The 12878-nt window shown below is 48.1% G+C and overlaps 1 protein-coding gene across 6 annotated transcripts in view; it reads left to right on the top strand.

Annotated features, from left to right (window-relative positions):
* Positions 1–2405: 2405 nt before the first annotated feature.
* Positions 2406–12878, top strand: part of KCNC4 (potassium voltage-gated channel subfamily C member 4) — a 66324-nt gene continuing 55851 nt past the window's right edge. For all 6 annotated transcript variants that reach the window (XM_053392802.1, XM_053392805.1, XM_053392806.1 and 3 more), the window contains exons 1-2: positions 2406–3684; positions 11901–12840. In XM_053392802.1, coding sequence (XP_053248777.1) covers positions 3043–3684; positions 11901–12840 — 1582 coding nt within the window. In that variant the 5' untranslated portion in view covers positions 2406–3042. The remainder of the gene's footprint in view (positions 3685–11900; positions 12841–12878) is intronic.

Here is a 12878-nt window from a genome sequence, read left to right as displayed (position 1 = left end):
ACAGCCAGAACAAAACTATTCATTCCACCTAATTTTAGCTGCTGAATCAGGTGGGGTGTAGAGTGGGGTTGTGTGAAAGCCAGAGAGCTCAGTTCTTTTCTGGTTCTGGAAATGAATCCCTAGGTTCAGAATGTGCTCAGAGGCACCCAATTCTTTTAATGCTAACTGTCTGTCTTTTGCACCTGACTCTAGATGTCAGATCTTGGGGTTCTATTGGAAGAACAAAGTAGATCTCACAAGCCTGAAGTCTGCCCATCCTTTCCCTATATCCAACTCCCAGGCTTGAAAACAACAGAGACTGGTGAATTGGCCAAGGGCGCTCTGCATACAAGATTGATACTGCCTCCAAACTGTCATTATTGTGGGGGAGGGATTCAAGTGCACATTGCTACTTTAAGTTTGCACAGCTGAAGTGCATTAAAGGGGTTTCATAGTGCAACAAATCTTCAAAAACGAATCGGTTATTACTATTATTTTGCAGCTTGGGAAATGCATTGAAAAGCATGGGATGAATGAATGACTAACTAACAGGAAGACGTGGGAACACCCTGCAAGCAAATCAGGGTGGATGCTCATTGTCCTATAACTGCCCCACAAACAAATCAGAACAAACTCGCAAGAAAGACCAGAAAGAATCGAACGTCCCCATGATTTTTGTACAAGCATATGACTGACTGTTCAATAAACAGCTTATCCAGAGGGACCCCGTATCACAGATACAGAGGAAGCAGCCTTATAACCGAGTCAGACTATTGATCCATCTAGTACAGCCTTGTCTACACGGCTTGGTTAACGGATCTCTAGGATTTCGGACTGAAGACTTTCCCAACTCCCCACCCAGATGGACCAGGGATTGAAACTGGGACCTCTAGGCACTTAGACTTTGCTTTCACGTGCCATCCTGGGAGCTGTGGGTGGAAAGCTGGGGTGCCCCATTCTCAGAACCTCCAGTTGGGGGGCGGCAAAGCAGGATGTTCGCCACGTTGAAGGTGCTTCCTCTGAGACGCCGAAAGGTGCCGTTGTGTGACCCACAAGCTGTGGATGATTATTTTTTTGGGGGGGAGGACGACCCTCCTTTCCCCTCTTTCTCACGACCCCAACTTCCTCCTCTGAATCTGAAAGCCGGAAAATTTACACTGGTGGGGTTTTGGGATGGCTTCGCTCTCATGCCAGCTCCTTTACACTCGGACCCCAAGAGGACTCTCCGTATCAGCTCGCCCCTCCCTTCCGAGGACAGCTTGTTCCCCGTCTCGAGTTGCCCCCCTCTGGAGGAGGAGGAAGCCGCGGCGAAGAGCTCAGGCAGCCCCGCCCCGTCCACACACCCTCCGGCGCCGGAGCTGCCAAAGCGCGCCGGCACCGACGGGGTTAATCTCTCCCCGCGCAGCTCCTGGGAGGCGAGGGAGACGAGCCCAGCCGAGCCGGGCTGGGAATTGAAGCGCCCAGTATCCGGGCAACAGGCGGCGGGAAGCCACTGGCTGCGAAGCCGCCGGAGCCGTCCTGCTAGCGCTGCCCTCCGCAGAGCGCCCCCTCTGGACAAAGGGGCGAAATGCTCCCGCCTCCGTCGGCTGCCTCGAGCCGAAGGCCAGGAGGAGGCTGTGCGCTCCGGCTCTTCCGTGGAGCCTCGACGCCGCGGGGCATCGCGCAACAGAGCGCCTGGCGCGGGGAGCACAACTCGGGCGGCAGCTGTCCATGGCCCCTCTCCGCCCGCCCCCAACTTCTGGGCGGCCCCCCAGTTGCCCCTGGTGACCAGCCCCCCCCTCTCCCTGCAGGCTGCCCCTCCCAGCCCTGTCGGAGGGGAGGGGTGGCAAGAAAGAGGCCAAGTCGCCCAGGCGGTGCGCGGTGCTTCCTCCCTCCCTCCCTCCCTCCCTCTCGCCCTCCCACCATCCGACCATGAGGCAGCTCGGAGCGGGCTCGGCTTCCTCCAGTTCTTTCGCAGGCGCACCTGAAGGCCGGCAAGACCCTTCGCCGTCTCTCTCGGCAGGAGCTGTGAGGAAAGCGCAGTCCCACCTGGACCCGACGACGGCCACCTCCGACGGAAAGTGCGTCTTGCCGGGAGCTTGAAGCGGCTTCTCCTCCTCAGCCTTGCTTGGACCTCGCCGACGCCGCGCCCCCCTCTCGCCTTCCCTGGGGGTTGCTGGAGGGGAACCAGCTCAGCCAAGCAGAAGCAGCGGCGGATGGTGCGCCTGGTTCGCTCGGCTTTCCTCGCCCGGAGGCTCACGTCTAGGAAATAAGCGGCGGCGGCGGCGGCTCCTTCCTCGAGCGCGGGAGACGTCCATGGTTTGCTTGTTTGTTTCTTGATTGCGCGTCTGACCTGCCTGGGAGCCAAGGCGAAGCTCGGCAATCCCAGACGGCAGGAAAGGCGAGAGCCCGGGAGTGAGTTGTTGGCGGATCTGTGTCAGAGAGAGGGAATCCAACACTGGAGCTCTTTCAAAGTTTAAAGTCAAGTCAAGCCCTCTCTCCTCTCCACTTTGGGAAGACTCAGCAACCTGCTGAGGACCAGAAGAGAGAAAAGAGCAGAGGAGATGATTTCCTCCTCCTCCTGTTCCTGCTGCTGCAATATCCGTCTGATTTGTTCCTAACACGGTGTTTTTCTTTACCAGACTCCTGTGCCCTCGATAAACACGCGCGCACCAGTTCCGTTGCCATCTGCTTCCAGTTCTGCCTCAAGGCAGGGGGGGCCGAATCCTGTAGCTCTCCGGCTCGCCAGCCAGGCCCCTTTCCTTCCGTGTCTGGTCTTCGGCTCCCCCTCCGTCGAGGCACTTGTTGCTGCTCGGTGGCTGAGGAGCAGAACACTTCCCGCTGGCCTCCTCCACGGCCACGCACGCACACACAGAGAGACACGCGCGCACACAAAGACGCTCTCCCTCTCGAGAAGGACTGTGCCTGCTCCGAGCTGAATGCCAGTCCCGGCCCACCTCTGAGACCCACCGCTCCTGCCAGGGAGAGAGCGAGAGCGCGCGTCCTTGCCCAGCCGCCCAGCGCAGCTCCTTGCCGGACGGGAAGGGTCATCCGAGGGCACCTGCGGGCCACCTAACCTGATCTATGATCAGCTCGGTGTGTGTCTCCTCTTACCGCGGGCGCAAATCCGGGAACAAGCCACCGTCCAAAACATGCCTGAAGGAAGAGATGGCCAAAGGCGAAGAGTCGGACAAGATCACTATCAACGTGGGGGGCACCCGGCATGAGACGTACAAAAGCACCCTGCGCACCCTGCCAGGCACCCGCCTGGCCTGGCTGGCCGACCCGGACGCCCAGAGCAACTTCGACTTCGACGGGCAGAGCAAGGAGTTCTTCTTCGACCGCCACCCAGGCATCTTCTCCTACGTGCTGAACTACTACCGGACGGGCAAGCTGCACTGCCCCGCCGACATCTGCGGCCCCCTCTTCGAAGAGGAGCTCACCTACTGGGGCATCGACGAGACCGACGTGGAGCCTTGCTGCTGGATGACCTACCGGCAGCACCGCGATGCCGAGGAAGCCTTGGATATCTTCGAGAGTCCGGAGCCCGGGGCTGGCGGGGCTGGCGAGGAGAACGAGGAGGAAGGAGCCCCGGAAATGTCTCTGCAGCGCCTGGGCATGGACGACAGGCCACCGGGGGCCACGGGAGCAGGAGGCTGTTGCCGCAGCTGGCAGCCCCGGATGTGGGCGCTCTTTGAGGATCCCTATTCATCCCGGGCAGCCAGGGTGAGTTGATGGGCAATTGGTGGGGGCACCTATGGGAGCGGGGGGGGGGCTCCCCACACACTGGCCAGATCCACAGAGGCTCAGCTGGGTCCTCATGGGCCCCCACCACTCCGTTACCCTTCCTGCGCCACCCCATTGTTACGTCTTCTGTTTCTCTCCAGAGACAACAGTTGCTTCACATTTTTAAAATTTGTTTCAAAATTTTGTTACTAAATTATTTCCATGAGTTACATTCAGTTTGAGACATTTTTGTTATGGGCAGTATGGGATTTCATCCACTCTTGAAGGCTTTTGCGTCGGGTTTCTTTTCTTTGTGATGACCCTCCTGCAGTGGCGTAGCGTGGGTTGTCAGCACCCGGGGCAAGGCAAGTAATTTGCGCCCCCTAACCCGTGGATTTGCGCCCCCTAACCCTAACCCCCAGATGTTGCGCCCGGTGCGGCCGGCCCCCCATGCACCCCCCACGCTACGCCACTGCCCTCCTGTTCATTCGCTGCTATTTTCTCTTCCTCTTTCCCTTCATGTGACCTTCTCTCCTTGCTCTCCCTTGCTGGCACAAATGTGAGAGGGAAGCGTCTCGGTTCTTATTTTCTCTCTCTGTGTGTGTTTCTTTTCTTTTTATGCACACACATAGAGGAGTAAAACAGCACCCCTGAATTTGTATGGATGTGGCTTTCCCCCACCCCAGACAATGATCATCCCAGCACAACTCTCAGTATGCAAACACAAGGCCTTCAGATTCCCAAGGCAGCCTTGGAGCAGTCTGCCCCAGCATTACGCATGCTGTCCCCTCTTCCACTCATGGAATTCAAGATCTAAAATATGTTTAGGAAAGCCTAGTAATAATTACCTCTATCAGTGGAGATCACATAACAAAAACTACCATAGAGAGATCAAAATTTTCATAAGTCGTAGGTCCATGACTTTTGAAAAACAGGGGTCTGTAGTACTTAGCTGATTAGGGACCACTGACCTATATTTTCCCCTCCTATGCTTCTTCCAAATTCACCACTGGCTTGCATGTGTCCTTTCACACCTCTCTCTTGTGTCTGTGCTTACATGCGTGTACACAGAAATTCATGTCTTAAGCAGCCAAAGAAAGAAGAAGCTGTGGGTGGGAGTTTGCCCTTGACGACCCAAGGAGGGTACATTGCCCCCAACTTTTATTTCTATTTATTGTCCTCTTTGATCCACTATTCAAAAACAAGCCTTCCTTTTGCTTAATGAAGCTGTGATGCAACCCCCTGGTTTCACCCATGATAACAGTAAATTTAATTTTCATCTTTTAGAATTCTAACTTGCAAGCAGATTAGTGATACCTGCCATTCCTACCTGTTTGCAAGTTCCGGAACAAGAAATACAGCCTGACGGGAAGCCACCTGCTACTTGCCTGCTTTTTCGCTTTGAGAGATACTTTTTCATGCCTACTGATGGAGACACACCCACTTCATTCCCATTCAAACCCACACAAATTAATAGAGGCAATCTCCACATGCTTCTGCTTTTTAATGTACGCATAAATCAAATGCATTATTCACACCCAGCCATACGCTCTTGCTTTTATACTCAAGAAGTAGTGGTTCATATCTCTGTTTCCTTAGTCACACCTATCACGTAAATGCTGGCACATATACTCTTAGCTCTCTCTGTCTCACATGCAGAAGCATTGCTGGCATTTAGAGGTGTAAAAAATGCAAGGGAACACTCTGAGCTCAGCCTAGATCCTGGCAGAGTTCACATTAAAATGTGTGCGTTGGTGGGGGGTTGGACTCTCTAGAACCATCATAAGCAGCAAATACTCTTTTGGCACCTTAAAGACTAACAGGTTTTGGTGGGCATAAACGTTCATGGACTGGGGTCCACTTCATCAGCTGCATGAAACATTATCCTCCATTGCAGGTATGGCAGAGGTGTATGCACATACATCCAACATGTTTTCTTCCAGCCAAACAGCCAAATCCCGAAACCAGACATTCCAAAGACGGCATTACCGGCCCCTTCTGTAGTCTCAAAGGTCTTAGATTTCCAAAGCTGCTCTCAATTTATGAGAGGGTCCAAAATAGACTTGCTGAAAACAGCCTCCAGGGATTTTCCCACACTGCCTTCGCCTGTCTCTCGTCTTCTCCTGGAAAATGCTTTCCCCAGCCGTTGACCTCGGTGATGCCTGGTGATATGATTAACAGAGCTAGAAATGAAAAAATCTGCCCCAATGTAGTGATGAGTACATCTGTCCCTACCTTCTCCCTGCAAACCATTTAAGAATATGATCAGCCCAGGTCATTGCACGAAAAAATCTCAGTACCTGTTTTGTTTTTGCGAAGGTTTCAGTTTCTTGGAGAAAGCAAAGCTTAAGGGGCTCTCACTGTCAATGGCAGATGGAGAACCTGGCAGGAAATGTGACTGTCCTCCCCCAGGGACCAAGGCGCAGGGCCATAGAAGAATGGCTTCGAAAAGCATCTAAATTAAAAGGAAGAGGATATGTATTAAGATTTGGTGGGCATTAGCTAGATGGCATGACCTGGCAGACTCTGCTGTACTCTGGGGAAGCTGAGAGCAGTTGACCCAGGAAACTTCATTTACCTCCATCTCCAAACTTCCTTCCAACTGTGATAAGGATCCTCATATGGTATAAACAGGTGCTGTTCAACTCATTTCAAGCTCTCGATTACCGGTATCTCAATTTGTACCAGCTAAGTATCCAGTACTGCTAATGTTACATACTAGTGTTGAGAAGGGTGTTTTAAATGGTTCATGAAATATGAATGGTTTGTCTTAGAAAGTGCCCTTGCGCTTCATTTAGGTGGTGTAGAAATAACCCCCCCTCCCCTTAATGGAATCCTGCTCTGAAAGAAACAAGTGTTGATGCATTATTTGCCACAGAAACAAGATCTCTGATCTTTGTTGTCCACTAAGGCTTGACTTTCCAAAGACTGCCATACCATCTTTTTCATCACTGGAATAAATTCTAGCTGGCCTTAACTGGCCTTATTAACCCTTGTTCTTCATTGGGTACATGACATTTTGATTTGCTTTCTCAGGCCAGAAAATGTTTTTAATAATAATAATTTTGTATTTTTCTTGACTAAGAAAACATAGGGGGAAAGGTACAAAAGTGATGTTACTCAGTCTCACTCCTTCAGTGTTCCTGCTCAAAAGATGTTGCCCTTTGCATGTAGTTGTATGAAAATGTGGGGAGCAAAGGACAGTCCTTTGTGGCCAAGTTGTTCATTGTAATCAATATTATTCATGCTTCCCTGGCAAGCAAGAATGTCTGGGTTTTTCACGCAGATGGCATTGGGATCAGCCCAGACAGGCCCCATTTCTGGCTGGACCCCATTACTCTTAGCCTGCCCCCAATTTCTCCCTTCTGCCACAAACCAACATCATAAGACATCTTGGTCTATAAGGTTGTGCTGTGAAGGGGAGGAGCCTGTGGCATCATTATCAAAAGTGACAGTTTTATTGGTGCTTTGGCTGGAGCTAGGAGTCCCTGCTGTGGCATTGACCTCTGAAGGTTGGGTTTTGAGAGCTGTTTTCTCCACACACCTATGGAAGATATTTAGCAGAACACAAAGTGAGCAATGAGGCACAGGGCAACGACAGAGTTCATACTTCTTCTGGAATTACACTAACTCTAGTTAGGAAGTCCCTCAGCACAACAGAAATTGATTCCTCCATACAAAATGCAGAGAAAGCGGCTTTGGCTGCAGGAAGCAGCTGACTTTGGAGTAACAGTAGGAACTGGCGCTTTGTGCTGGGAAGGAGCCCTGTCCCCCTACCGTGATGAACAAAGGCATGGCATGCTAGAGACTCACACAAACAGCTGTAATCATGGACATGAAACATTGCAGCAGTCTGCTCAGCAGGAGAGAGCAGAGTTTAAAAGCCCCAAATGAAAGCAGATCTCCCACCTTAATTTCTGCTTCTCACAGCCAGACATAATTTTGCATCCTGACTCACTTGCGGACTGTGAAGAACAGTAAAGGCAGAGCTGTGTAGTGGGCATAGCTCACCAGGAATTCATACAGAGGTTCTTTGCTCACACTTTGCCTGCCACTAGAAGGCAAATGTTTCAGCAGTAGCAGAGATACTAGGATCTGACAGTGTTGGCCAGGGTGATATTGTGGTAATTGTGTCAGACTAGGCACAGACAAGGGGAGATCTAGGGTCAGTTCCCTGCTCAGCCATGAAGTTCACTAGGCAGCCTTGATCTAGTCGTGCTCTGTCAGCCTAAACTGTATTGCAGACTTGTTGTGAGGAGAAACATTGGGGTGTGTGGGTGTATGTCCCTTAGGTTCCTTGGAGTAACAGAAGGGTGGGAATGAGATAATAAATAAAGCTGCTAGACTGCTTTTGTTGCATTGCATATTGCACAGAAACAGGAGGAGGAGGAATAATACCTGAAAAGGCCTGCCTCGACCAAAATGACACTTCCACACCTGGAATATACCCCAGGCCAAAGGGAGACAATTGCAACAATGTGGTGGTGGGGGTTTTTCTTCCTCTTCTTCTTTTTTCTGCACAGAGAAATGTAACAGAAAAGGTAACAACGTGCTTAGTAAGAGTGGCAATCATGTTAGCTACTGTTGCTGTTCAAGTAGATGGGGGCAGCCCTAGAAACTACACTGAGGACTCAGCTATACAGCGGTAAATAAAATGTTTTAAATGCTTTGTATAGTGCAATATACAAATGTGACACTAGATTGTGATGGTGAGCTATGGCAAATTCAATATATTTTTCAATTTTTTTTATATATAAAAAGCATTTTCACAGCGGTTTTTTTATATGTGTGTAGATTCCACCTGAGGGCATAAAACCACGAAAAGAGGAAACGAGCATGCCAGCAATGCATATACAAGCCACAGGAAGAGGCTTCAATGACTCTATGTGTAATCAAGAAAGTGCATGATCTAAAAAACAGGAACAAGCACACTGTATATGTGAAATTAAGGTGTTTCCCCACTCCTGTAACGTGCATCACTTTACACTTGCTTACACTGAATTGTATTTCCAATTTTACTACTCATTCACCCAGTTTGGATAAATCCTACTGGAGCTCTTCACAATCTCTGTTTGCTTTGTTTTAACCACCCTAAACAATTTGGTATTGTCAGCAGGTTTCCTCACTGCTCCTGAACTCTAGGTCATCTATGGACAAGTTTAAAAGCACAGGTTCCAATGGTGATGCTTGGGAGCCTCAGCTTTCTACATCCCTCCATTAAAAGAAGGGTCTGTTTATCCATACTCTCTGCTTCATGTTTCTTAACCAGTTACTGATCCTCTCTCTTATTCCACGACTGCTAAGCTCAGGATTCTGTGGTGAGATGAGGTACTTTGTCAAAAGCTTTCTGAGAGTCTATCTCTATGCCTGTTGACATTATTGAAGAACTCTGATAGGTTATTAAGGCAGGACTTTCTCTTGTGGAAGCCATGCTGGTTCGACTTCAGCAAGGGTAGTTCTTCTGTATGGTTGGTAATTTTGTAGAACAATGTTTTCTACCAGTTTCCAATCTGAATACCATATGAAAAATGGATGTTACATTGGTCACTTTCCAATTCGCAGGTGTGGAGACAGATCTTAGGGGCAAGTTATGTGTTTTTGTTATAAAGTCAGCAGTTTCACATTTGAGTTCTTTAAGAACTCTCAAGTGATGGCTACCTGGATGCAGTGATTTGTCAGCTTTTATTTTGTCAAAAAGACATTGAACTTCATCTCTTGACATCATGATTTGCCTCAGTTTCTCAGACTCCCTTCCTGTGAAAGTTAGGCACAGGGATGTGCCTTATAAGTGAAGACAAATGCAAAGAATTAATTTGGCTTACTTCATAAAGTTCACTTAGGATAGTGGTTGATCCACCATTCAGAACAGGTGGGAGTCAACTTTACCCCAAGTATCTAAGTGGAGATGACTAATTTAATGGGGTTGTGCTTAGAGACTGGGGCAATTGTTCCACAACCCCATGAAGTATTATGAAATCAATATTTGCCTTCATATCACAGGGCTGATGAGTCTCCTCTTGAGCTAAAATCAATGATCCAATGCAATGACTAGATGTTAACCGAGGCCAAGCAGTAAAAATGAAAAGCTCTGCAAGGCTCATCACCAACTTGGTAAAATTGTTAGGTGCACTGATTTGTTAAATAAAGCATCAAATTATTCTGAGAGAAATAGTGTACACTTGTGTGTGTGCATGTGTGTTTGTGCTTATTTCACATCTGTTCCAGTTATTCATTTTCTGAAACACCTTGCACACTATGGAGCTTCAGCCAAGAGTATGAATTCTTCATTAGTATGAGGAATGGAAAGGCCATCAGCTTCGGAGGCAGGGTGTCAAAGCACGGTGAACTATTGTTATTTTTTAATTGCTTTAGAATTTAAATATCCTTTTATTTTTATTCTAAGTTTCCGCTACCTTGTGAATAGCAGAAACTTATGCATGTATATTCAGTAGCAAGTCCCACTGAAACCTCTCAAGTAACTCTGTAATTCTATACACACTTAGCTGAGAGGATGAGGAATATTTGTGGACAGATATACATAGGACCACTCTATTACATTTCAGTGGAAATTACTCTCAGGTACGTATGGCTGCAGCCTTAATGCCAGCTACACACACACACACACCACTAGCCTGCTTTAAAATGAAATCTGAGTTTAATGCAAATAAATACATTAAATATTTACACTAATAATCTCAGAAAATTCAATTGATAACTTTCTGTGAAACACGTTGAATTAAAGGTCGAATAAGCAGGACAGGAGCGCAACAGAACTTTCTGATTTGGGATTCTCAGCAACTGGCGTTCAGAGGCATATTGTCTCGACACTGGAGCTAGTACTCAGCCAACATGACTAATAGCCATTGATAGCCTTTTCATGGATTTGTCTAATCCACTTTTAAAGCCAACTGAGTAGATGGCCAACTCATCTGGCATTTATTCCTATACCATGGAGGAAAACTGATTTGCCCAATAACCGCCAGCCCTTGCTTCTGGAAAGTTATCAGTTTCAAAGGCAGTTTGCCAAGTGACAGGGAGAGTTGTGTTGTTTGGGGAAAAGAAACTTAGAACTCCTCTGTGCTCTCTGAACTAGTTTTACTCAGGATCCTAGCCTTAGCCTTCAAGCAAATCATCTGGCTTAGTCTGCTCTCATGTGGACAGGAAAAGCCAAACTAAAATCTGTGAATTTCACAACAGATCCCCTTGTATCTAAATGGCAGATACTGTATATATTCTGCAGTACATGTAGCCTCACAGTTTAGGGTTTTGGATTATACTCCTAGGTAGTATGAATCATTTATTTAATTGCAAACCAGTGCTTTAATTAATAGCACATCAAAATGATATATGAACTATCAAACTTACTTCTTCATCAAAGCTACCAGACCTTTGCTCCAAGTCATCGTCAACCAAAGCACAGAAATAGCCTTCTTATGTTCATGTGGGTTTTAATCCATGCATTGGTTGGCAAACTAATGTGCAGGGGGGAAACAAACAAGAATGAGGCTGGAGCACAAACAAACACAAGTAGTCCCAACTGGGTAATTGAGCTCTTCCTGTTTATTGTTAGTATCAGTGGCGTGTGAGACTGGCTGGCCTTTGGGATACAGGAGAAACCAAAACTGCTGATGAGTTTCATTGCCATCAGAGGCATGGAAATTTCATGCTGCCCAACAATTTGGTCCAAAAAGGACATCATAAAGCAATGAGGAAGTTGAGTATGGCATGTTCAGTCCTTGCCTAATCTTGGTACATACTTATTAGTATTATTCCTTTAAGGTTAGCATAGTGTTGAAGGTAAATGAAAGGAGACAGACTGCCTGCAAGCTCATAATTTTGAGGTATGAACGCTCATTGTTTCCACAGTCTCCTCCCTCCAACTTCTTTGACTGATCAATCTCACCGAGTTGGTGGCTGGAACTGAAAACTAAGATTCATTCATGAAGGAAAGGATCCATTCAAAAAAGACTCCTCCTCTCCTCAGAGAGCACGGCCACATCAAGTGGGTAGAGAAAAATTCCAAGCTTGTCATTTGATCATGGCTATGCCTCTTCCTAGGTTCAAATCAAGCATACATCTTCATTCTGTATCTTCTTTGTAGCAATTAATAAGTGCACCAGAGAAAGAGAGAGATGTTGTTTTCTACATATATTGTTTTTCTGCTCCCATGGCCTGTTCATTTTAATCACTGAGCTTATTTTCATGTCCTCCTGCAGATAATTGCTTTTGCCTCGCTTTTTTTCATTCTGGCATCCATAACAACCTTTTGCCTGGAGACGCACGAAGCCTTCATCATAGATGTTAACGTGACTGAAACGCTGGTGACGGGCAACACAACCGAGACCTTTGTGATGCGAAAGCTGGAGACAGAACCCATCCTCACCTATGTTGAGGGAGTCTGTGTCCTGTGGTTCACTCTGGAGTTCCTAGTGCGTATTGTTTGCTGCCCAGATAAATTGGTCTTCATCAAGAACCTTCTTAACATCATAGACTTTGTAGCCATCTTGCCCTTCTATTTGGAGGTGGGACTCAGCGGCCTCTCATCCAAAGCTGCACGGGATGTGCTGGGCTTCCTGAGGGTAGTACGTTTTGTTCGGATCCTGCGGATCTTCAAGTTGACACGCCATTTTGTGGGGCTTCGGGTACTGGGCCATACACTTCGGGCCAGTACCAATGAGTTTCTCCTCCTTATCATCTTCCTGGCTCTGGGGGTTTTGATCTTTGCCACCATGATTTACTATGCTGAAAGGATTGGAGCCAAGCCATCTGATCCGAGTGGAAGTGAGCACACCCACTTTAAGAATATTCCCATTGGATTCTGGTGGGCAGTGGTGACCATGACCACATTGGGCTATGGCGACATGTACCCCAAAACCTGGTCGGGCATGCTGGTGGGGGCTCTTTGTGCACTGGCAGGGGTGCTTACCATTGCCATGCCTGTCCCAGTTATTGTCAACAATTTTGGAATGTATTATTCATTGGCGATGGCCAAGCAGAAGCTGCCAAAGAAGAAAAAGAAGCACATACCTCGCCCAGCGCCGCTTGACTCACCAACGTACTGCAAGTCAGAAGGCAACTCGCCCCGCAACAGCATCCAGAGCTACAACAGCCCTCCGGCAGCTGCAACGGCAGGGGTGATGGAGAGGAAAAGATCAGGTGAGGTGCAAGATCTTGGGCTGACTAAAGCCAGAGAG

This window comes from Podarcis raffonei, chromosome 6 (genome assembly GCF_027172205.1).
Source record: "Podarcis raffonei isolate rPodRaf1 chromosome 6, rPodRaf1.pri, whole genome shotgun sequence".
Classification (NCBI taxonomy): Eukaryota; Metazoa; Chordata; class Lepidosauria; order Squamata; family Lacertidae; genus Podarcis; species Podarcis raffonei.
The sequence above is the reverse complement of the archived record's forward strand: the minus strand, read 5'-3'. Positions and strand labels throughout refer to the sequence as shown.